This window comes from Nelumbo nucifera, chromosome 1, assembly GCF_055504915.1.
Source record: "Nelumbo nucifera cultivar China Antique chromosome 1, China Antique-T2T, whole genome shotgun sequence".
Classification (NCBI taxonomy): Eukaryota; Viridiplantae; Streptophyta; class Magnoliopsida; order Proteales; family Nelumbonaceae; genus Nelumbo; species Nelumbo nucifera.
The window spans coordinates 45745153-45771617 of NC_142649.1; the positions used below are offsets into that span (position 1 = coordinate 45745153).

The 26465-nt window shown below is 41.9% G+C and overlaps 1 protein-coding gene across 1 annotated transcript; it reads right to left on the reverse strand.

The window, feature by feature from the left end:
* Positions 1–6864: 6864 nt before the first annotated feature.
* On the reverse strand, positions 6865–17946 carry LOC104589889 (uncharacterized). Its single transcript, XM_010248345.3, has 6 exons — positions 17449–17946; positions 16676–17270; positions 14783–14894; positions 14517–14672; positions 9255–9317; positions 6865–7337 (listed from the first exon to the last, which is right to left on the reverse strand). The coding sequence occupies exons 1-6, from the start codon at positions 17645–17647 to the stop codon at positions 7134–7136; spliced, it is 1329 nt and encodes a 442-aa protein (XP_010246647.1). The 5' UTR covers positions 17648–17946; the 3' UTR covers positions 6865–7133.
* Positions 17947–26465: the final 8519 nt, after the last annotated feature.

Sequence of the window (26465 nt, forward strand, 5' to 3'; positions counted from 1 at the left end):
GGGTTTTTTAATTAGTTAAATATGGGGCGAATTTTGGAGTGGATTAGAAGATAGGATAGGGTTTTAACCCTATCCACTCAGAGAATCTAGATCTGAATGTGATTTAGATCTGGAAACCTCCTAATGAGATTATGATAAGGCTAATCTAATCTGTAGATAAGATAAGGGTTTATCCTTATCACCTAAAGGGATGTTTGATCCAAATATGATTTGGATCAGCAACTTCTAATGGGATTAGGAGCTGATCCTTTAAGGTTACAAAAGAAGGAAGGGGTGGCAGCCTTTAGAACATCACAAGATCATCAGATCACTGCAAATCTTTAGAGCTAAAATCACAGAAGAGAGAATTCAGCATACCTGCGAAAATTCTCTCTTGCCGCCTCCTTCCTACCGCCGCCTCACCTGCCAGTTCAACCTCCTTTTCAGTGGGAGAAATCAAGATTTGATCTTGATATCAGTTCCTTGTGAAGGGACTGATAGGAAGCTGTGCTCACGTGCCATCCTGCTATTTCTTGCGAAGGACTAGGTTCTTGGAGAGGAACACTGCTGATTCTGCTCCATCCTACACTGCGCCATTTTCAATGAGATCAGTATTTGGATCATTCCTTGGGTGTGAACACCTTCGTTGGGAGATATTATTTCTCTGTATCAGGTATAATCCTCTTCTACTGCTTTTGTTCAGATCTGGTTCAGTTTATGGTTCAAGATTGATCCTTGAAAATATGATTTTCTAAATAGGGAATGCATTTCCCAGTTGAAGGGTGAGAAATTTTTGAAATTCGCCCACCTTATTCCGCAAGATTTGGGCATCCATATGATGGATCTCTCATCCCTTCATAAAGGCGTTCCCTTTCTTAAAAAAGGTACAAGCGATTTAGATCTCATAACACTCTAGCTCTCTAGCTTTCTTGTTATCAAATATCAGTTCACTGAATTAAACATTGAAGTGCCCTCTCAGTGTAAAGCAACCCAATACTCTGATATCTTCTTTTGCAGCTCAGTTAAACGATCTGCTTATTTTGACATCTGAGTTGTTTGGAAGCAAAAACCACCAGTTTGCACATCATCACTTTTTATCTCATTTCTAATACAATTTAAAAAAGATACATTTTGATGGACTCCTCATATACATAAGGAAATGAATTATAACTTTGAATTTCTAAACGAGCACTAGTATTTCATTAAAAGTTCCTCAATATGTACACACTAAGCTGAGATATAGTAGTTGTTCATCTCTCAAGGCCATGATGATGCGTAGCTGAAGAAATTGGAATCCCAGGAGAGGCAACGACCTTCAAAAATTTTAGATGAATTTAATAATCTTAAAAATCCTAAATCTATTTGTAGTGGGCCCCATTCACTCTCTAGTAATGAATAATGGGCACAATATCTCTCTATTGTCTTTGATTGAATGCATCACTCAAGTGGTTGGATTCCACTATTTTGAAAATTTGAAGATTTAGCAAGGGCAAAAGGGACTTTTTGATGATTCCTTTACACATAATTTTGGCAGGGGAGGATTTAGTCCAATTTGAAAGATGGAGGATTCAGTATTTACAAGAAATAGGATTAGGAATGAAGTTACTCCTATGATGGTTTGGACACATGCATAAAAAAGACCACCAACAATGCATGTGGGTATTAGAAGTGATTTATTACACATTGAAGGGGCTAAGCTACCCACAATAAATAATTGATTAATCTACATTATTACTTTCTCTTTTAAAAATTGATTGATAGCTTTCTTGCAACACACAAAAACCTCCTTGGTTAGTCACTACTTGTTTCATGAAAATCTTACACCATAAAACAAATTATGTGGAATTATATAAAATTAAAAAAAAAGAGAGAAAAAAATTGATGATACATCAAATTATTCCGTTTTAATATATAAATATAGATTCTGATCATTAATGACAATAAAATTGGACTTAAGGCAAAATATTAACGGAGAAGTACGGACAGGCCCATTGCAGAATTCTGATTTCCACTGCAGATCTACAACATTTCGAAAGATTAATTACCCCCACCCTATGCATCAATGCCCACTCGTGAATTGACATCAATTCCAAGCTAAAATCTACCCCAACTGTACTTGAAGCCTATGAATTCTGACCCTGGGCTGAACCTTCATTCTCCCAAATAGTAAAGCTTAATAATTATAAATACATTTAAAATAATATAGAATATAAAATTTTACACTCTAGATGTTTGTATTTTGTACTCCTTCCAAATGGAGCCTAAATGATCAAATTTGGACCAAGGTATCCCACTGCAACCAGAGGCTCCAGGCAAAATATTTGATCTGAAACCCGGATGGTTGGACTCGACCATGATTGAAACCTGGTTGGTTGATTGAACCAAAACCAACCCAAGTTTACAAATTTACAACCTTTTCTCATAGTGCGCGACTCACGAGAGAAAGCCCATACTATACGCCCCCACATGCACATCCAATTGTGTATTGGGAATATCTCCCATAATTGTTCACATGCACATCCAACCATATATTAGTATATTAGGAATTTCTCCCGTACTTGCCCATAGGGAGATGTGTGCATGGTCAGATGAGCGTGTGGTGTGGTGCGGTGCACCGGTAGGGAAGTCCTGCGAATTCACGGATCAGCTAAGCACTCTGTGTAGAGAAGATCCCCACCCAGGGTTCTCATCCGCCCCCCACAACTTTGCCACCCAAAAACGTCCCACGGGCTGTGAGCATGCCGCGTGTCCTCCCACACGCGGATTAGAAAGACTTGTGCGGAGCTAACCTCTCACCCAAAAAGTCATCCATCTCACTCCTCTCTCTCAAATTTTAGATCACTTCAACCAAATTTCAACTCACTTTAACCATCAACCTTATGCTTTCAGAACTGAAACCGGCCGGAGATTGTCCCCCTTTGAATTCCGCCCATCGACGCTGACAGCCGCTTCGGATTATTTATTTAACGGAGGTAAGTATCCCTTAGTTCTCAAATAAGTTTTTTCTCATTTCCTATTGATGTAGGGGGATTTGGCTCGACTTAATAATAGGGGGACACGTGGACATGATCTAACTGATAGGACGACAGCTCATCCTGATGTCCCCAAGTCTGCGACAAGCCGAGCTCGGATAACCGAACCACCTTGGGGCAAGTCCACCTCGGAAGCAAGTCCACTTAGGGACAAGTTCACTTCAGTTATAAGACACCTCGGCATTCGTACCAAGACGGACCCAAGGGGCACTAGTTCGGGACAAGTTCACTTCGGTTAGAAGATACCGCCACCAGATTCCACGCTTTACGGGATCACACCTCGTAACTGCCAGCCTTATCTCCCCCATCCAAATCGGGCGGAAGCGATAAGCCTTATCGGCTAGTAGCGTTATCTCCTGCTAATACGGATACGGGCCTCATCACGACAAGAATCCCGGAATCACTGAAAAACCCGCGAGGACTCCAGTATATAAAAACTCCAACCCTTCGGGGGAAAAGGTATGTGTAATCACTGCTTACTAGCTATCTTGCTTTCTAAACTATCTTCAACTTGCACATTACTAACTTAAGCATCGGAGTGACCTCGCCGGGTAAGCACCCCCGGGTTCTCTGATTCTCTCTGTGAAGATTAACCAGCTCCGTCGTCTACTGAAGCCAAATCATCTCTAGCTAGGAGCAGCCAGATTGTGTCGCATCATTTGGCGTTGTCTGTGGGAATCGCTTCAAAAAGCGTTTTTTCCACCAAGCATCCTAAATTCAACTTCCATGGCATCTTCCAATAATGCCGGGCAAAACGCCGACATGAACACCTCCGGGGGGCAACTTCAGGTCCCAACAGTGTGCATCGAACAGTTCACTGTACCTCTCTCTGCGGACGGGGTCCCCACTCTGAACGTGCCTCTAGTCATTGCACCGGTGAATGCCCCACTCCCTCTCACGGTGGGTGCAACCTTCACCAAACCTTCTGTCATTCCCCCGGCGGTCGGACAGAGTCAACTTGACGACCTGGTACACTACACGCGGGCCATGCAAGCCCAAATGCAACAGGTCCAGTAGTTTCAACTGTACCAGCAACAAGTCCTGCACCATGTTTACCAGCAACAGTACCAACAGCAGTTCCCCCCGCTGCCTCAGAATCAGCAGCCGGTTCCACCTCGGCATCCGGCCACACAACAAACCAAGCCTCGCCGTTAGAGCAAGCGCCCTCCTCGCCGGGGAGAGACCTCCCAAATCCAGAACCCTCTTGGGAGCTAGGTCTCGTCCCACGGTAGGAGGGAGAGACAAGCTACTCCTTCCGCCTCACAACAAGTGAATAGGTCGGGGGACACCCAGCCCACCAAAGCCGCTTCACCTCGGCCTTCGCAGTTCGAGGTTCCACTTGCAGAAAATCGGTTTGGGATCCTGGTCGTGGACTCTAGACAAGGCCCCTCGGTCCACAGTAGTCGCCGCCAGCAATCCGAACAACTCCCAGCCAGAACCATGCCTGACAATGCAGAAGCTAGTAGCACTAATGCGAAGCCAGTGAAGAAGCAACAGAAGCGGTGTCGCAAGGCTCGCCGAGCTACAGTCCAAAGTCAGCCCGAAAATAGCCCAAAGGCAAAGAAGAGGCGAGCTTGGGAACAATGAAGACCACCCCGCTCCTTTCCGTGTCGTCTCCTTTATCCCCCAAGCTCCTGGTTGTCCCAATGCCCAAAGATTTTAAGGTACCTCCCCTGGACAAGTACGACGGGTCGTTCGACCCGAATGACAACGTAGATTCATTTCAATCACAGATGCACCTAGTCGGGGCTGATGAACCCTGCATGTGCGTTGCTTTCTCCACAACCTCTAAAGGAGTAGCTCACACATGGTATAGAAACCTCGCACCCGGGACAATTAAGAGTTGGGCGTAGTTCGTGTAGATCTTCACCTCGCACTTCATCACTAGCAAGAGGTGCCCGAGGTCCCAAGAAAGCCTCCTCGGCATAGTGTAGAGGGAGGAAGAATCAATCCGGAGCTACATCAAGCGTTTTAACGGTGCATGCTTGTAGATCCCCGACTTGGATCCTGCTATGAGACTCACAGCCGCAAAAAGAGGCATCACCCACAAAGAGTTCAAGTGACACATGGTTGCAAACAAGCCCAAAGATGTTACTGAGTTTCTCAAGCTCATTGACCAATTCATCAGAAAAGAAGAAGAGATGAACCAGAAAAGCAAGAATCCACCAGAGAAGAGGAAGAGAGAAGGTGAAGCCTCAACCGACGGGGATAATAAGCAGAAGAAGGATGAACCAGCTAGAGGAGGAAGTAAACCAGATCAGCCTTTCCGAACTCCTCCAGTTGCAAGGACAAACTACACGCCCTTGAACGCGAAGCGAGCAGAGATCCTTATGGCGATCAAGGACGCTTCTTATGTGAAGTGGCCACCTCGGATGAGAGGGGATCCAAATACCAGGAACAGGAATGTATACTGCCACTTCCACAGAGACCATGATCATAACACCGAGAATTGTAAAAATCTCCGCGACGAGATCGAAGAACTCACCCGTCGCGGATATCTCAAGAACTTTGTATTAAAAGAAAATAAAAACCAAACAAATCGGCAGGGGGAGCAAGGTAGAGATGCTCCCGAATCCAGCAACAGGCAAAGCGAGCAGCCACAGAGATAGCTACCCGAAGAAAGACTGGTTCGAGGGATAATTCACATGATCACCAGCAGATCGATTGTCGCAGACTGCACATCAACTGCAGCAAAGACGTCAACTTGTGAATTAGAGAGAGAAGAGCAAAACCCCCCGAAGCGGCCAAGGTTAGAAGAACCCCTATTTTTCACCGAAGATGACATGCACGGAATCCAATACCCCCACGATAACGTGCTCGTCATAAAAATAAGAATCAATGATTTCGAAATGAAGCACGTCCTGATCGACTCAGGCAACTCGACAAATATATTGTTCAATGGCGCATTCAACAAGTTGCATTTCCCAGAAAGCGACATCAAGCCCGTGAATACTCCCTTAATAGGCTTCAGCGAGAGAAAGTCAGCAATGTTCAAAGGATAGAATTACTATTAGCTTTCCATAAAAAAGGCTCCGCCACTAAATGACGATTTAGGTCATTGAAACTTTTCAGCAAAGTGTCTAGAGTCGATAAATGAGAGAGAACATGCATAGAGATGGTTCTCCCTTATTGACAGTGATGAGGAGACAATGTTGATTTGTTTTCATGGTTTCGTATTACTAAAAGAGCTTAGGCCGCACTTGGAAGTGTTTCTCCAAGGGGGATTTTATGCTTTTCAAATTGGAGAAGCCAAGAGTCGGTTAAAAATTGTTTGGTAAAAAAGCTCAAAATGGGCTTTTTGAATCAAGAAAAAACAGCCCGTGTGAAAAAGTACGGGAAAAAATACCTCCATTCAGTTTTATATGATTGCAAGAAACGATTTTAGCAACAAAACTACTAACCAAACACAAAAAATGTTTTTCAGAAAAAAAAATTATGTATAGAAAGTCTGGCGCAGGCAGGATTTTGCCTTATTGGAACGGTGGATTCACTTATTGGAAGAGTAGCTATTCAAGCTCGACTTGCCAAGAAAATATGAAGCTTAAATTCAAGCTCAAACTCGGTTCAAGCCAGAGACTTGAGTTCGAATTCAGGTCAATTCAATTAACAAACAAGCCTGTAAATTAGGTTCAAGTTCGCTCTTCACCAAAATATGAAAAAAAAAAAGAAAGAATTCAATGGCGGCTAAGACAAATAGAGAGAACCCAAAACGTCTGATACCCATCCGCACAACATTCTCAGTTTCACCATAATACCTCGATAGCCCACAAATCATGGCTAACAAAAACAGCAAGAGAATGAACGTATCCGAAACAAACTAACGCCTAGTCGACACTTCTCTTAAAAGAAACTCTTAAAGAAACAGGTTTGTACTAAAATCGTTAATAAGAGTAACTGAAACTCAGACAGACAGACAGAGACAGATCTAATATGATAATCGACAATAATGATAAGATATGATAATATTAGATCTCACTGAAATATGTCCAAGATCTTAGCTAGAAAAAAACTAAGAGGCTAGAGAATCTGATCCACTGAGACCAGAAAGGCAAAACTAGTACTTCTTTAAGGGGGGGAAAGACGAAAAAAGAGGAAAAAACTAATATTATATCCTAACAAAAATCAAGCCTTGACAGCTCCCCCCAAAAGAGGAAACTGACCAGGGTCCTCGATGCAAGGTGCAGGAGCAGCGCTGCTACCTGGCTGCCCCGAAAATCCTCCCCTGAATCCACCACGCTCCCCACGTCCACGACCTCGTCCACCACGTCCTCCTCGTGCATACCTCTCACCCTCCGCCGGCTTCAGGAATTCGTTTATGCTCAGCGACTGCAAAACAGAACAAGATAATACAATGCAAAGTAAAGCCTTCTTCATTTCTTTTCATCTCTTTTTCCCTGTTTGACAGTCACCAATATAAAATACAAGCAACCCTTCAATCTCGTAAGATATAATTTTAGAGACAGAAGATTAAGGTTGCAAGAAAATGTTCACTCATACCGTCTTCAGTAAAGTGGTGTGTAGTTTACTGTTTAGCAAAACTGGATATGCCCTAATATTTATTACCAACACTATATAACCTGGCGGATTAGCTGGAGACAAAAACACCCGGCTGAATTACTTATCACGGTTGGACACGACAGTATTTAATACAGCTGGGTTTCAGATGGGGCTTCAACTGTGATAGGTAGTTCAGCCGGGTGTGTATGTTTTTGTCTCCAGCTCTTCCGGACTGCTTTTAACAACTACATAAACGCTCAAGAGGAAGATCAAACGCAAGTATAAACAAACTCACTGAATACGTGGTAAAGAAGACTGATAAGTGATCAATGGCATCTGCGAAATAGCAAATGTTCTACACAATGTTTTTTTTTTTTTTTGATAGATAAATGTCCTACAAAATGTTGTAGCCACAGAGGAGTTGAGTTGTAAATAGGAACCTGCCCTTCAAAGTTAACCATCAGGAGGTGGTATATTTTGTTTTTGGGGCAACCTTGGGGAGTTTAATTTATTGTACTTCTCCATTTATTATTTTTATGATATTCTAAATAAATTGAACATAAGTGTAAAAAAACAAGATTCTAGTGAATATAGTCATCCTTTTACAAACTATCTGTGTATATTTGCACTGAAATAAAAGCACATTTCACCATTTTGAGAACATGAACACCTAAAGAAAGCTCTAATACTCCATAAAAACACTGGATGTAAGAATATCTAACCCTAAGAACCGGATGTGGTAAAAATAGGTACTATTTTAAAAGAAACTTGGATAATATCCACTGTAACACTGCTCCAGAAATCTAACTCAACAACTGCACATACTATATCTGATTTTGGTTCTTGACAGTACACATTAATTAAGCCCTTTTAAGGAGTCAGGGTTGGGGGGGAAACAACAACCTCAGCTGTTACTCGTATATGTTCACCACTATCCATAAATGGCACAAAAATAGAAGCATATTAATTAAGCATTCTTTAACTTTTCTTCGGGAAATGCTAAAAGGAGTATATGCTTTTTAACCAATAACTGTGAATTTCATTTATGAAGAATTATAAACTTGAGTAAAGAGAGATAAAACCAATTACTTCTCCCCCCAAAATAAAACTCTACCTTTTCCTTACAATTGAGCCCGGAAGAGTATATCCATAATCCATCCCCACCCCTTGTTTGGCAAGGCATCAGCTAAAGAACTAGCACCTTCTTTTGACCCAATAGAGTATCACTTCCACACTACTTAATTGTTCAAACCAGGGGGAGGGGGTTAATCAACTGCTAAAAACTAGAATTTATTCATTATTTTTCATAAACAGTTTTGTGAAATCGTGTCATCACTGCTGCTCTCAGCTTATTTTTAATTATGGTTCTGTAGTAACACCCATGAATAAGCATGCTGATCAAAAAACAACTATGAAACAAGCTATTGGTTTATTAACTAGCCTACCAAGTATGAAATGCATTCAGATAACACATTAAATATGATTTGCAAGGAGTAAGTGCAAATAATGAGGCAGACAAAAAATGAGGAAACATGAACAAGATGCCAGGAATCTAAAAACAGGCACAGAAAAGGCATATTGGAAATCATATGGCAAAGGAAGCATAAAACTTTGCCATGTACATAAAACACTTTCGAAACACAAATCTTCACATAACCAAGAAAGGTAAACAATAAATTATACAAAGAAGCACATCAGTTTGAGAATTCATGCCAGAAATCAATAAAATAAGTAAACATCAACTACCTTACGAACTTTCTCCTCCTTGTCAAGGCTATCCTTCTTCTTAAGTTTGTCCTTCTCAGCTTTCTGAAAAGTACAAGAGAAAAGCACCTTAAACATTCATGGACATTGTAAATTTGCAATATAAATAACAAACGGTGTAGTCAATGTATTGCCTAGGCATACTGAGACCAACTAGGTATCAAATTAATTTGGAGGCATATTTGCCTAGACAACAAAGATGGTACAAATATGAACATCCAAATGCCATAATCCCCTCTTATATATCATGGTTCTCTTCAAATGTTAAATGCCCTTGGTATTAGGATATCTGATTCGAAAGGCTAAGCTATTAAGGGCTAGTATGAACCTCACAATACACCAGATAGTTGGTACAAACATTGGACAATGGCCTTTTATGAACTTCTTGTTCAAATCAATCCCTAGGGTTGATTTCTAACAGTGTGGCAGGAGCTTTACCTCAAGTTGGGACAGCAAAAGATGTTTTAATAGGGATTGCATTGTAAATGCATTTTGGTTTGGTTTTTTAGTTCAAGAATGTGGTGACAGCCATTGGCTGAGTTGCATATTGCTACCCTGTGCAATGCATCGTTACAGGAAATCCCTTTTGACATTTCTAAATGGGTCAAGCCCATCCAATTCCAATCCAAGAATTATTAATAAAAGTTAATACCTTTTTTATATTTCTTTTAATTTGAATTAATTTAAATTGTTTTAAATCTTTATTAAAAATATTATTTTTATTAGTTACTTTTTGTAAATTTTTATTGTTTTCAAAATAGAATTCAAAATAATAAAAAATAATTTTGAAAATGATAATAATAAGAATAATAATATAAAATTTCGCTATTGTGTTTAAACTTTAAACTAGGTTGAAAGAACCATTTTGGTTAAAGCACATAAAGGCCAAACTAATTATCGATGTTCAGAAAACCGGACCAGGTATAGAACCGGAGAAGGGAGAGGTTCACAGGTCAAACCAGAGGTTGAACCATAATGGAGTGGCAATATAGATATGTATACCACGGGTCATGTAAATACTATATATAATATATTTTACACCTTTTAATCTACTTAAATATAATGGATTGATGGTAAACTTCTTAATTTTTAAAATAAATGACTAGGATTCAAACCTTTTAACTTACATTTTCTTTAAAATATATGAATAATAATGTAATATGTAAAATAAATAGTCATTAATTAGCATAGGTAAAGAAGTGGATTAGTGGTAATTAAGTAATTTGTGAAAATAAGAAACCTTGAGTTCAAATCTTGTTGGATTAGTGGTAATTAAGTAATTTGTGAAAATAAGAAACCTTGAGTTCAAATCTTGTTAACAACATTTTAAAATTTCACTTATATATGGACCCGGGTGGGTTCATGAAACCGAGACAGATTCAATGGTTTTCTGGTTCAACCAGCCGATCAGCCAGTTTTCAGCTGATTTTTAGCAAGTCTGGTTAGTGGGATATGGCCAAACTGGTTAGGGCGCCAGGTCACGTTCAACCAGCCAGTCCAGTTTTCTAGAAACTGCTAATTATGAGTTACAAATTTGGTACTGTAGCAAATACAGTATTAAGTGCTGGCAACATTGTATTTTACAAGGATCGTAAAATGGGTAAGGAATGTCTGATTACTTCATCTTCTTTGCCCAAATGTACAACCGAATTCTATCCAACCAAAAACTTGCAATCATCTAAGTTGATAGGAAAATGGCTAGTAATTTTTTCATGGTGCCAACTCTAAGACACTCCTAATTATAGATATACCCACGTGTGAATTGGCATTCTTCCCACTTTATGAACTCAGCACCCTTGAAGTGGGACGCCAAAGTTTTCCCTTACCATTATATTTTCTAGAGATGAAAATTTCCACCCTAATCAGCAGTACCCTCCTTGACAGGGCTTTTTTCATCTGAAAAAACTGATTTGAGGGGGGCAGGTTTGGGGATTTTACAATCTGTATGGGTATGGGTAGGCTACAGTATTAGGCTAAATCCAACCCTTACTGGCCAAATGTACAACCGAATTCTATGCAACCAAAAACTTGCAATCATCTAAGTTGATAGGAAAATGGCTAGTAATTTTTTCATGGTGCATGCCAACTCTACGACACTCCTAATTATAGATATACCCACGTGTGAATTGGCATTCTTCCCACTTTATGAACTCAGCACCCTTGAAGTGGGACGCCAAAGTTTTCCCTTACCATTATATTTTCTAGAGATGAAAATTTCCACCCTAATCAGCAGTACCCTCCTTGACAGGGCTTTTTTCGTCTGAAAAAACTGATTTGAGGGGGGCAGGTTTGGGGATTTTACAATCTGTATGGGTATGGGTAGGCTACAGTATTAGGCTAAATCCAACCCTTACTGGCCAATATATTGAACTTACTAAAACTACCCTAGTGCTTATGTTAAGGATGATTGATAGTTTGTGTTTTTCTTATGAATAACAGAAATTTACATTATTAGAGAGATAAAGAAATGAAACAGCCATCCCAGAGGTTAGGATGGCAATACCCTGAAGTCCTAAACTTTTCTAATCGCATATACAGTACATCAAGAAGTGATCCATTCCCCAGAACAAATTCCCTCATTTAACCCCTTGTCTTGCTAACCCATCTGCCAAACCATTGGCATCTCTGTAAGTCCATTGAACAGCAACAACTATTTTTCTTTAGGTTGATTATCTCCCTCGTAAGATGTCTACACTGCCATTCTGCATTCATTTGCAGAGACCGCTTTTGTTGTCTTCACCTTTAGAGAGACCCCTGTATCTTATGCATACATTAATTACTCAAAAAGTTTGGCTTTTGAGACAATTGATCACTGGTTCCATGAGAATGGGCTCGCTCAATCCCATGCAGTTCTCCATTTGTCTCTCTTGCTTCCTTTCCCAATTCCCACCTACGCCTGATATTGTGTTATTTTTGGAGATGAATTTCATGCAACCTTCACAGTCTACCATTGGTGGTATGCAAACCACCTCTAACAGCAAAAAGAATGGTGCCAGTGTGAACAACCTTGTTTTAATATATAGATATACATTATGCTTCTCATTTTCATCCTAGTGGTAACATGATCACTACTTTTTAATGAGTAGTCAAAGTTTTGCCTAGGCATTGAGATCATCCAGGTGACAACTTAACACTAAGTAATATGCCCCCTTCTATATAAAATTATTAACTTTAAATTTTATTAAAAGTAACTATAAAGAGAAACTATTACAAGAGGACTAAGAAGAAGTGCAAGGTGCAGCCTCTCCCAAGGCACATCAAATTACAATTGAACCCTATCAACCCGTTGCTTGGCTAGAGTATTTGCCATCCCATTAACTGCTCTTTTCATTGAATTTTAAGAGTCATTGCTGGTAAGTCATTTGAATCTTTTGATTTTCATCACTATAAAACCAGGATACTACCTCCGGGTCCTTCAACTACCAACTTAGAGTCCCCTCTTCAATGACCAATTTATCATAATTCAACTGTCTTGCAAGCTGTATGCCCCCTTTATATATTGACACTGCAAGCAACATATGTTGGGTAAAAACCATGGTTCTTAATATGTTAAGCCAGAGAGCCCATTCAAGAATCCTGTTATTTGTTTATGAAAATCAGTTGCAAGTTGCAATTAAATCATCTTCCAATTTAATTTTGTAGCTTAATGGATTATAATTTACGTGTAACCATATAACAATTACGTATAATTAACATCTAATGATATTGCACTAAACAGAACAGAATGGTGAAACAGGATTCATGTAGCGATATGGCACGCCTGGTGCTGGTGCACTTTGTGCTTCAGTTCAGGGGCATGCCTCAGTTAAGTTTTACGCCTTTTTGCACTTTTTGAAGCACTGTGGTCAGGCCAGGGTCTTCGAAAACCACCCTTTATTCTAATGGTGATCATTCATTCCTAATAGAAGATATTTTTAAAGAGAAACTATAATTAAAATTAAAAAAAAAAACAATTTTTACATGTGGATTCAGAATTTAAGATCCTAGCATAGACATATTGCTTCAAGGGGCTTGGTACAAAGGTGGCTCATAGAATTAGGAATGCAAGATGCTTAACATCACATCAGCTGTTTGAAGTAATGTGATTGTGAAAGAAATAAAGAAATTGAAATTTAACAAAAAAAAAGAAATAAAAAGAATGAAAGTTCCACACAATTGAAATGTTGAGTGCTTGAATATGTTTTGCTTGTTATGTTTGAATTTATTTTTGCATCTTCATTTGAATATGTTTTATATGTTATGCTTATTTGTTTTAATTTGAGCTAATAACTTTTTGTACCATTTAGTTCAAAACTAACATTAGCATTTTTTTCAATTAATACTATTCTTGCTTTGTTTTTGCTTTTTTGCTTTTTTATGAAATTTTTAAAAACTTTGCACCTTGCCTCAGAAAGGTATGCTCTTCACCTTGCACCTTAAGCTTTTAAAACATTGTAGCCTACCCAATATAATTAGGATAGGCATAGATGATGTTAATAATGGTGACATCTATACATTGTAAAATTTGTATTCACACTTATTTATTTCGGTTGCCCAAACAACACCTTGTTTTTTTATCAGCAGCAACACAGTTGTTGCCTAGGCATTGACTTGACTTGCCTATCCTAATTTTATGAAATTTTTAAAAACTTTGCACCTTGCCTCAGAAAGGTATGCTCTTCACCTTGCACCTTAAGCTTTTAAAACATTGTAGCCTACCCAATATAATTAGGATAGGCATAGATGATGTTAATAATGGTGACATCTATACATTGTAAAATTTGTATTCACACTTATTTATTTCGGTTGCCCAAACAACACCTTGTTTTTTTATCAGCAGCAACACAGTTGTTGCCTAGGCATTGACTTGACTTGCCTATCCTAATTTTATGAAATTTTTAAAAACTTTGCACCTTGCCTCAGAAAGGTATGCTCTTCACCTTGCACCTTAAGCTTTTAAAACATTGTAGCCTACCCAATATAATTAGGATAGGCATAGATGATGTTAATAATGGTGACATCTATACATTGTAAAATTTGTATTCACACTTATTTATTTCGGTTGCCCAAACAACACCTTGTTTTTTTATCAGCAGCAACACAGTTGTTGCCTAGGCATTGACTTGACTTGCCAGTCCAAAACACCTAACATTGCCTGGATGACTTGACTTTACTGATAACAATAGTAAACAAACAAAATGGAATTGGAAAATGGAAGACTAAGCACACAAATAAAAGACAACTAGTGGTTTATGGTATACTCACCAGCTTAACGTAAAGGGTGTCCTCCTTCTTTTTCTCAATAAGTTGCATCAACTCAAAGTCTTTGTCAAGGGTAACTTTTCTTTCCTCAGATTTAAATGCTTCCAGAGACTTCCTCTTTTCATAAAGTACTTTCTCATATTCTTCAAGGGTCATTTCCTGTAAGATAATTATTGAACAGAAAAAAAAAGAAAAAAAAAAACATTTTAGTTCTCTCAGATCATTAAGGGTTGAAGACTTGAATGCTGTGCAGCAACCTGTAAACTGACCTTATCCTCTTCTTCCGGCTTCTTGTCAGAAGCATCCTGGTTTGTGCCTTGTTCAACCTTTTCCTGTTCAGATTCCGCGTCCTTTGGTAATTCAGTAGTCACAGGAACATCCCTGTCCAAAAAAATAGGTCCAAGTAAACTAACAACATTAAAGCAATATAAAAAACATTGATAGAATAGCATCAAAATGAAATAAACAGAAAAAAAATCCATCTCTTTTAGCAATAAGATAAGCCGGAATGTCCCCTATTAGTATATACAAAGAAAATTTGACACATAACAAGATAGGTCAGAAATATAAAAACAGATCAGATGATTGATGGAAAAGTAGGGCTGCAAACATTTGATCAAATCAGATATACCTATATCCAAATTTGATTTTTTAGCAATCACATTCTGATCTTACCTGTGGAATTTATACTGGATTTACATTGAACTCAGATAGCAATTGCACATTGAATATCATTAATAAGTTGAACTAAAAATGATCAAAATGAACTAAAAAAGATTTTGATTAGTTGATAATTGCATGTAATGAATAAAATGAATTAAAAATAACTTTTTTTGTTAATAGCAGAAAAATTAAATGAAAATAAAACATCAAATCTTACAGCCTGGTGTAGAGATTACACCACAAACCATTACAAAAAACTTTCCAGATTACATTCTTGGATCTCAATAACAGTCCAAAAAATTAGACCCCAAATCTTATGCAGACACTTGAGCAAAATCCAGTAGGATGAGCACCCAATCAGAGACAACCCTTCCCAGCAACCTAATCATTGTGATAGCTTTTATTGTAAAAAATCAACATTCAAGCCAATTTTACTATAGATACGTTTTAAATTATATATAGGAAAGTTTATGCTGCCAGAAAAGACAAGATACCAGAAGAACTTTGATGAATCATAACCCCCATAAATTCTAATAAATAACACCTGATTGGTTACCATTTGTACGATACCAATTGATTGATTACAAGTTTTTCCGTATCATAGTCAAACCCTATAATCGATGTGGGGTGGGGTCCACATTCAATACAATTATAATCAAATTGAAATTGAATCACCCTTACCAACATCAAATTCAAATTCAAAATTGGACAAACAAATATAGCTTCCAGCCCAAGAAAATAAGTTGATTTCAACTTCTGATGACAATAAACCATAGCTATGCACCGTAAAAAGCACCTATTTCAATGAGAAAATTAACAAAAGGAAAAAGACTGCAAACAAGCAAGGTGCAAATCAAGTACCCAATTTGTAGAATTTCTCCCACAAGGACTGGACCCCTTCAAAATTTAACAAATGCTCAACCCAGGCCCACTCATGTTGGACCCCTACAGACAAGATACTAAAGAAGAAGAAACCTATGAGGTCTTCATTAGGGATTGATCCCCCCCCCCCCGGTAAAGGCTATGCTGCTCATTAAAGCAACCAATGAGGTCTTCATTAGTGGCATCAAAACGTTGAAAAAGAAAGAAGAAATATATTGGCACTGTTAACGGATCTTCTTCCATTTAGCATAATATAGTTTGGTTGTGTAAACTTGGTCAGTTCATATAGCATTCAAAAACTACTTCTGTAAATTTCAAAGACCATAAAATTTGCAATAATGGGAAATTGTGATGCTACCTAATAAGAGAATGACTTTTTTTATAAGCCTAATAAGAGAACGACTTTTTTTTATAAGCCTAATAAGAGAGAGAGAGAGAACGACTTTATGCACCCTAATCAGTCAATTTGATGATATCAATCATATAGACTACGGTTAGAAAAATGTATAACACCTGTAAGAATCAAGTAAAGAAGAAAACAACTAAAGTTTCAAGCATGACATAAAGTGCAAAATAGTTAAAGAAAAGAGGACTTTCAAACATAAGATGAGATATACCATTCATCTCCACCGTTGTTGTTATCAGTATTGTTTCCAGGTTGCTCTTTCCCATCACCAAGTTCCACCTTCTCTGAACCATTCGGAGCCTCACCCCTACCATACCTTGCCCCGTCACGATCACCATACCGGCCCTCTCCACCCCTGAAGCCACGATTTCCAGCACCATAAGCCCTTCTTTCGCCATTCCCATTCCGATTTTCATTCCTGAACGCCCTATTGTCATTTCTAAAAGGACGATTCTCATTTCCATAAGTTTTTCCCTGAGATTCAGTCCCCTCTTCCCAACCATCACCGCCAGTCTGACCCTGGGTTTCATTGGCACCAGCCTGACCTTCATTTCCAAAACCACGATCTTCATTAAACCCTCTTCCTCGGCCACGCCCTCCGCCTCTTCCCCTGCCACGACCACCGCCACGCCCGCCACGCCAGCCATCATCAGCAGAATTCCCATCAGATTCCCCACCATAGTTCCGTTGGTAACCATTGGCACGGCCATTCCCGTACTGCCCGGCTTCGCTCCCACCCGAGCCACCCCTTCCTAGCCCACGACCACCTCGGCCGCCTCTTCCTCCCCTGCCTCTCTCCGCTCTCACTGGAAGAAACACCAAGAAAAGTATGATTTAAAAATAAGAAAAGAAAAGAAAAGAAAAAGATAGAAACAACATGAAAGATAAAGTAAATTGAAGAATTTGGACACCCAAGAACAACCAATAACCCTAACCAATCAGAAAAAAAATGGATAGATTTAACAAAGAACAAAGAACACTCACCAGATTCGGCAGGCGGAAGAGGCTTCGAAGGGAACTTAGCAGCAGGAGCTGACGAAGCCTGCTGCGCCTTCTGTTGAGGCTGCTTCTTCTCTGCCGGCGGCGAAGCAGCAACCTTGGCGGCGACGTTGGCAAGGAGAGCATTGACATCGTCACCCTCCTCATCCCCCAATAGGGCAAATGAGTTCTCCTGGCGAGCCATGATATCTGCAAATCGAGGGCTATACACTAGGGCTTATTTCGAGGCCCCTCTTCCGATCACCTTCCGGTTGTCAAACCCTAACCCTAGCGACCGCTTTACCGGATCGTCGTTCCATCTTGATCTTGAAAGGAAAAAAAGGCACCTTTTGCCTTTCTGTCCTCGGAGAAGCGACGCGATAGACGAGACTCGAGAGTGAAAATTGAAAACTATAATGGAGTAAGTAGTACGTGCGGTGGTGGGGAGGGGACGTTTATAAAGAAGAGGCCAGAGGGCGAAATGACCTAACCCCAGTTTGTCTTAACTCTTAAACCCCGGTTTGGGATTTAAGAATGAAACTTTTTTGTGGAATTCCCCTTTCACCCTTGTTGGGACGTTGGTCGATTGGATTTCCTGTTACCGGTTCTTTCGTTTGGTAATGGTTGCACCGAACCGAACCCAATGGGTTGGGTTGAAGTTCAAATTAGGATTAAAATTAGGATAAAATATAAAAACTTAACTTCCCCTGACAATAGTAAAAAACCTCCAGTCCCCTGTAGAAGTCGAACATTTCAACACTGACTGAATCCCACCCGTTGGGGAGTTCACATCTGCGCCCCACAAGGGGGCGCCATCATGGGGAGACAGAAAATGTTCCCATTACAAGGTCGGAATGTGTTATGGGGCATTGTGGGGCACAGATCTGAACTCCCCTTAGGCCGAACAATTCTGATTTAAAGCAAGTAGTATGGGAATTCACATCCGTGCCCCAAGGGGGGGTGCGCCCCACAGCACATCCCGACCGTGCATTGGAAATATCTCACAATGATAAGCACTGGAGATATTCCCTATGCACGTTGAGATGTATGTGCATGCCAACAAAAATCATGGAAACCAGTTATAGATATACCATTGAATGTGATGGATTTTTCCCGAATCATCTAAATTGAACAAGGAACTAATTAGCTTGGTATCGTTTGAATTTTCAAATGATGGTGAAAGATGATGTTATCAAGATCATCCATTCATATGACCCACCTGTTTAGGATTTTTCTGATGGTGGTTGATGTTGTGTTGTGGGATTTTTCCTGTAGTACTTCGTTGCAATTGTGGTATCTTTGCAATCCGAGATGTAAAGCAACAATGTGGAGTATACTTGCATACTGTGTATGTGGAAATAAAGAAATTGCAGAAGATCTGTTAAATCTTCTTCAAATATTGGATCAAATGTGTTTGGGTCCCCTTGTGTGATGGGAATAACACAAAGAGTTGAATAGCTGATCGAATAAGGTATAGTCAATGAGCAATAGGAGAAACCTGGCAAGTAAGATTGTTGATGGTGCATTGAAGTTAATCAACCAAAACAAAGAGAATGGTGACCGGTGCTGCTAGTATCTGTCTTGGCCTGCGTGAGAAATGGTAGAGTTATCATGGGTTATGGTGGTGCTAGTTGCAAAGTGATGCACGATAAATGGATCCCCTCTTTTATAAGTTGAAGACAGATGTTGGTGGGTGAGTTCTTGGTGGTTTTTGAGTTGTTCCAGCCAAGGTTCAAAGTATCTACACGCATCGGCATGTATCGGTCAATACGTGTCATGCCGGTGGCTTCTTGATATGCCCCTCCATGGGTTGTATCAGGTCAGAGTATGGTTTGAAGGGTATCCGGGACTTAAACCAACCCCTCTGAATCAGTTTTGAAAAAAAAAATAATAATAAATAATACTTAAAAAAAAAAGCACTGATACAGGCATGTGTCGATACTTTGAACCTTGGTTCCAGCCAATTGAAGTCTAGAAGGGTAAATATGGAATACTTATTTTGAATATTACTCTAACATGTACTAGGGGCAATTTTTTAACTTCCTTGTCTCCATTATTGGCCAAATGGTGGAAGGGAGGTGATTGTCAATATATTGAAAGTATAGTGATTTTTGTTTTAACCAAAACATAGGGGAGGTTTTATGATTGTCAAAAAAATTATGGGAGGTTTTTATATTTTACTAATAAGAAATTAAGAACCCAATTTAAGTTTGGGTTGGGTTAGGGTTGAGCCATTACTCATTAACCAACCTGAACCGTACACGCCTTCATTAGAGATGGCAATTTTCCTTGTTCCTACCGGCAACTTTGACTCCCCGACCTTATTAGGTCAGGTATGGAGACTACTATTTTGGTTATGAAATTGTTGAATATAAGCAAAATTTTGGACAATTGTAGTTTGAAATTGTTTTGATAAATTTTTAATTATTTCAAGGGACTTAATTTGATAATCCATTATACATTGAGGGCTTGTTCGTTTCCTCTTAACTCTTATCTCTTAAGAGGAATCTTTTAACTTTAAGAGAAAAATGGTTGTTCATTTCCTCTTATCTCTTATCTCTTAAAGTGCAATCATACAACTTTTTGTTTTCCAATGACACCCCTAAAATGACAAACAAAAACTCTAATATATAGGTTCAAAATGGATATTTGATAATTTTTAGAATTCAAAATTCAAAACAACATTCTCTACATTCAGAGTTTAGAGGAAAGAAAAGTTCACAAATACCAATACACCTCTTAATGTAATTATTGCACTTTCAAATGTCAGACTTCAGAGCAAACAAATAGGCCCTAAAAGTTCTAATAACTGTTGATGTTGCGCAATCCGGGCACTCCTAACTGGCGGCTGATTGGCTCCTAGCTGACGACGGACGGTACCTGAGAATAAGACAATGAAGGATTCCCAAGGAACTTGCCCGGTGGGAATACTCCGATGCTTAAGTTAGAACGCTGGGGGAAGTAGTAAAGAGGCAAAGAAGGCTAAGAGTGTAGGTCGCGCTAGATCACTGAATGTTCGAGATTAGCTTGAGAGAAAGTTCAGATATATTCAAGATGTTCAAGATACTTTAAGATACCTTTTTTATACTTCAAGATATCTTTTTCCCCTTCGACCAAGGGGCTCTTAAATATGGGCGTTCTTGTCAAATTAGGCATAACCGCCACTGAGCCTCTGTCGCAGTTGTTATCTGCCAAGGCTGTGCAGGTAACCGTTGTTGAGTACTACCCAATCGGAGGAGTGACATGTCCCGGGAGGACAGACACGCCACCATCTGTCGAGAGACGTGGGTGCAGTCTATCGGGTTGGCAGGGACTGCGCCGCTAGTCAGGAGACGTGGCGCAGTCTGATGGGTACGGTCTTGTCAAATAGAAGCTTCCTGAAAACATCGCGTCGCTTAGTAGCGAGCTACCCTGGTGGCGAGTTGCCTTGTAGTGAGCTATCCTGTCGCGAGCTACCTTGTAATGAGCTCCTAAGGGTACTTCGAGGTGATTCCTCTTAAAGTTGCCTTTGGGGCAGTTTTTTTGCCTAAGTCCAGTTATCCTAGCTCGCGAGCTGAGATAGACTTGTCTTGGAGTATTCCCTTTTAGTACATCAGGGGTCCTCGAGCTCGCGCTGTAGCGAGCTGTAACGTAGCAAGCTGTCCTACGGGCTCGTTACCTAGTCGCGGTCAGGCTGTGGTGCTGAGCTGTTACTTATGCTGAGTCATGTCCACGTGTCACTGTCTCAAGGGGTCGGGTCAAATCACCCTCCATCAATTGCCCCCCAACTCCTCGGGCTAAGGGTGCTACTTTAGCATGAGGAGTTCATGAAGTGTGACGGGTAGATTTGACTCAAAGTTCAAACTTGATTGACTGCTCGCATTAAATGTGTGCATAGAAGTCAAGGGATTTCTGGACTTTTCGAATGCTGAAAAACGCGCCGAAGCGGCTCTTAATTCCAGATGTCGTGCAGCCGTCATTACCTCAATCATGGGAGACGTGCAGCTAGTCACATTTCAGTTTCAGAAGACATGCGGTCAGCTTGACTGTGAACCGTCAAATCTGTCTCAATCCGAGCCGTCGGTTTGAGGGCACAAAGGTTATAAATAGGAGGGCCCCATGCCTCGTTTTCTTTTACGCTGACTTGCCTTGTTTTCGGATTCTGAGGTCGCGTCTCCATCTAGCTGCCCGAGCTCTTCTCCTGCTCACACCGTCTCTTCAGTTCATCTCTTTCCTGGTGAGTCTTATCATCTTGCCGATATGTCTGGGTATCCGTACCACATCTTTTCCTGGGGTGATGACCAAGAAGACGCCCCCTCGAGCTCAGGGGGAGCCTGGGGCAGGCTCCGAAAGCTCGGGAGGCTTCTGGAGAAACTGCTTCTACCTCTCCGAGCAGGGAGCCAAATAGCTTCAGTCCTTCCTCCATGTCGATGGAGAGGCTTAGGTCCTTAGTCCTTCATTTTAACCTTCCCGGAGACCTCATCTACAGTCTCCCTTCTGGTAACTATCCATGGGAGAGCGGTTCCAACGAGATCGTGATCTTCCAGGAACAACTCGTAGCTGGCCTGCGTCTCCCTCTACATCCTCTGATAGTAGAGGTTTTGGACCATTTCAACGTCACTTTTGACCAGCTTCACCCCAACTCCATCCGAAATGTGGTTAGGACTATTTCTTTATTTTATGAATATTGTCTTCCCCTCAACCTTGACATCCTCCCCACCATCCTCTGCATCAAGAATACTTCTCCCAGAGCGCCTCCAAAAAGGTGTTCCTACTATTTTTCTCCCTGTTGCGGCTTCAAGCTCTTATACGAGCTGTCGAACAGGATCCCGGCCTCAAAACAGGACTTTCGTAGTTCGTAACCCCGAAGGGTGGCTCTTCCCAACTCATTAGAGGGCCGCCATCCAGGATTTGGGGGTTGACTTGGACCCCGAAGTTTGGAAAACACTGCAGTCCTGGGCAGCAGTTGGCTTCCATTGGTCGGACTACTTGACCGAGGAAAAGCTTGCGCAGGCTGGCTTGAGCCCGGGTAGGTTACCTCTTAGGTCGTGTAGTACCTTGCAAAACGTTTTTTTTACTGGACTAATACCTTGTGATTTTTGGCAACCATAATGTTTGGTGTTGACGCGCACCGCCTTCTTTCCATCAACCAAAAGCGTAAGGAGAAGAGGTCGTGTCCTGACCGAGCTTCCACTTCTGGGGGTACTGAGTTCGAGTCTGCTGACCCGGTCTTCGCTTCTCCACCACCTGAGGTCCCACCAGCCCCATCCGAGGGAGTTGCCACAGAAGGTGGCCTTGAGGAGGGCGAGCTCCCGGGGCAAGGGCAGTTCCCTCCGTCTGGGCCATCCCGCCCCTTCCCCTTCCCACGGTTCCCTACCGGGAACTGGGAGGGTGTTAATGACTACATCGTGGCTGCGCGAAAGAACCGAAGGGCGGTCTGCCACGAGGAGGTCGCCTGCTGGGGAGAGATGGACCCCAAGGAGCTCGCCAGGCTAGCCTCCGCTCACTGCATGGTGGTAAGTGGCCTTTCTCTTCCTTCTCTTTCTTTTCTTTCTTTACCTCCTTTCTAACCTTAGTCTCTTGTTGGTAGGTGAACTCCACCATCCACGCCATGGCTCTGTAGACCAACATTAACTCCGGTGATGCTCATGCTCAGAGGTCAACCGTGCAGAAGCTCCAGGGCGAGTTCGACCGGGCCCGAGGTGAAGTCCTTCAGGCTCGGAAGGGGAGTGAGGCCCAGGAGCTGCTCACCCAGGACCAAGAGGCGCAGATCACCCAGCTATTTGAGGAGAGTACTTGCTACTGGGAGGAGTCGTCAAGGTGGGCAGCGGAGAGGGAGCTTCTTCGCCAGTAGGTTCAAGACTTGGAGTCCACGCTTCAAGACCGAACTCGGAACCTCGACTCCATGGTGGAGGCTGAGCGGGCTAAGGCAGTGTGGGACTTCAAGGACTCCCAGGAGTACCACGACCTCCAGGTGGAGTATGGCTCGAGCTCCTACCGCTCTGAATTTAAGCTCTGCCACTGGCTGGTCCAAAAGAAGTTCTCCAGGCTCAACCTCGACGGCATAACCATGAAGGGCCTGGATCCTGAGACGGCGGACCTGGTGGAGGAGGAGGAGTCTAACTCTCCGGAGGATGATGACGAGGTGGAGGCGGTGGATCCCTGAGGCCGGTTGCTCTTCTGTTTTTATTCTCTGATGAATTCTAGTGGTTCCCGGGTGTCAAGACCCGGTTTTAAATATCTTTCTCTTGGGCGGTTGGGCCCTTATTTTGCTTTTGTTGAACTCTTCCCGAGCTGTTAAGCTTGACTTTTTATTTACATAAATTAGTAATGAAATGTTTTCTCTTTTTCTACTAAGTATGGTGTGCTCTTTTCTTTCTGCTGAAGCGATTTTATCACTCGAGCAGTCAGAGATACATACCCGAAGTAGGATTTTTCGGTAGTTGTTACCCCAAGCTATCACTTGATGCTTGAGGTATTTTTATAGTATACCCCAAAGTAGTTACCATGTATGCCTGAACTGTATGCTCACAGGTCGTTCCTTGTTGGGATCAACCAGTATACCGAGATGAGCTACGCTTCATAGGGTTCAGACCTGAGCTGTCTACGCCTCTTGTACTTAACCGTTTATTGGAATATTAAGTCTTCCACAGTGCCGAGGTCTTAGTTAGCTCAGCGTTTTAGCCCTTAGGCTGATGGAGTGACTTATAGTCCACTCTTGGAGTTCGCCCATGCCATAGAGGCAACTGGGTCTTATCGCGCCGAGGTCTGTGTTAGCTCGACATTTTGACCCTTAGGCTCTGAGAGTGACTCGTGGTCTACTCAGTAGTTCACCCATGCCATAGAGGTGACTGGGTTTTATTGCATCGAGGCCTGTGTTAGCTTGGAATTTTGGCCCTTAGGCTCTGAGAGTGACTTGTGGTCTACTTAGTAGTTACAGGTAATACTGCCTGACAATATTCCATTACCAAAGTACTTATTTCCCTTCTAGAGTTTCAAGCTCGTATGTTTCTTCCCCGAGCACCCGTTTCACTCGATAGGGTCCTTCCCAATTCGGTCCGAGCTTGCCAACATCGGGCTCAGGTACCATAACTTTACAAAGGACCAAGTCACCGACGCAGAGGTTCCGCTTCTTGACCCTGGCGTTATAGTACCGAGCTACTCTTTGCTGGTAGGCTGCGGTCCTGATATATGCGAGGTCCCTTACTTTGTCAAGCAGGTCGAGGTTGGTACGTAGCTCGTCTTCATTTTCCTTGTCGTCATACGCTTCTAGTCATAGTAAGGGAACTTCGATCTCGACTGGGATGACTGCTTTAGTACCATAGGTGAGGTTGAAGGGGGTCTCTCCTGTGGCGGTCTTCACTGTGGTTCAGTAAGCCCATAGAACACTGGGTAGCTCATCTGCCCATAGTCCTTTAGCTCGGTCTAACCGTGCCTTCAGTCCGCGGAGGATATCTCTGTTCGTGACTTCTGTTTGACCGTTTGCTTGAGGGTGTGCGACTGAAGTGAAGTTCTGTCGGATCCCCATGTCTTGGCACCAGTTCTGGAATTTAATGTCTTCGAACTGCTTACCGTTATCAGAAATCAGGACCCGAGGTAACCCGAAGCGGCACACTATATTTTTCCAAAAGAAGTTTTGTACATTTCGAGCTGTGATTGTCACGAGAGGTTCAGCTTCGACCCACTTGGCGAAATAATCCATTGTACCACTAAGAATTTCCTTTGGCGTGTTGTTGGTGGAAACGGTCCAAGTATATCGATGCCCCATTGTGCGAAAGGCCACAGGCTGGTGAGATACTTGAGGTCGGCAGTAGGCTAATGATGGATGTTGGCATGCTTCTGGCACTTGTCACACTTTCTGATGAGCTCAATGGCATCTGCTTTCATTGTTGGCCAGTAGTACCCCTGTCGTAGCGCTTTTTGGGCAAGGGCCCTGCCCCCAAGTGTCCGTTACACAGGCCTTCATGAGTGTCGCGGAGCATGAGCTCGGCTTCGGAAGGTCGCAAGCAGCGCCGGTAGGGGAGCGTGTAGGATCTTTAATACAGCCGTTCGTCTATCATGACATTTTTGGCTGCCTGATGCTCTATCCTTCTGGCAGCCTTGCGGTCTGCAGGGAGTGTCCCGTGTAGCAGGAAGCTCGCATGCGGGTCAATCCAGCTCGGCTTTGCTTGAACGACAGGAGCAACCTCCTCTGCTCCCCTGAGAATGCTAGGCCGAGGCAGGTTCTCTATGTACACAGTTCTCATGGTATTATCACTGGTGCTGGCTAACCAGGACGGGGCATAGGCCTCAGCATTCTCCGACCTCAGGATTTGCTTGATGAAGTGTGACTGGAAGTTGAGTAGAGCCTCTTTTACTTTGGCTAAGTAGGCAATCATAGTTGGTTCGCGAGCTTCATATTCGCCGGTGACTTGATTGACCACGGGCTGAGAATCACTGCAGATGACAATATGCTTGGCTTTCACTTCTTTGGCTAGAGCCAGCCCGGATATCAGCGCTTCGTACTTCGCTTCATTGTTGGATGCCGCGAACTCGAAGTGTAGTGCGTACTCCAAATTTGTGCCACTTGGGCCGTATAGAACGATTCCGGCTCCACTGTTAGACAGTTTTGTATGCCCTTAGCTTCAATCAGAATGATGTACTTTATGAGTTTATTGTAAATGAATAAAGATACATATTTGATTCATGTTCCCTTGGTATGTTTCTGTGTAATACCCTTAAACTGGACACTTAATGAGACTCGTGTTAGTTTAGAATGTTCACAGCCAGTGGGTCGGTCTAGGGAGACCTATCCTGACAAGGCTGACACTATAGTGCCACCAAGTCGGTTGGGGTGGCTTGTCTCAGCTGCCAGGGTGAGACCCTAGGCACATACAGTGTAGGATTAATTGAATCTTTGAACTGGACCAGATTTCCAGTATTGCCCTGGACCTTGGAGATTGATGGGCAAAACTGGAAAATTACACCCGACCCCTAGACTCGATTATGATACTGCACTAGGTGTCGGATTGGGCTATCTTTGATGTACCAATCAGTGAGATCCT

Excerpts from the sequence above, each read along its gene's own strand:
- LOC104589889 (XM_010248345.3), bottom strand. The coding sequence starts at position 17,647 with ATGGCTCGCCAGGAGAACTCATTTGCCCTATTGGGGGATGAGGAGGGT. Across the intron at positions 14,895-16,675 it reads AACAACGGTGGAGATGAATG|GGATGTTCCTGTGACTACTG; the intron begins GTATATCTCATC and ends TTTTTTGGACAG. Across the intron at positions 7,338-9,254 it reads AGGAGGAGAAAGTTCGTAAG|TCGCTGAGCATAAACGAATT; the intron begins GTAGTTGATGTT and ends TCTGTTTTGCAG.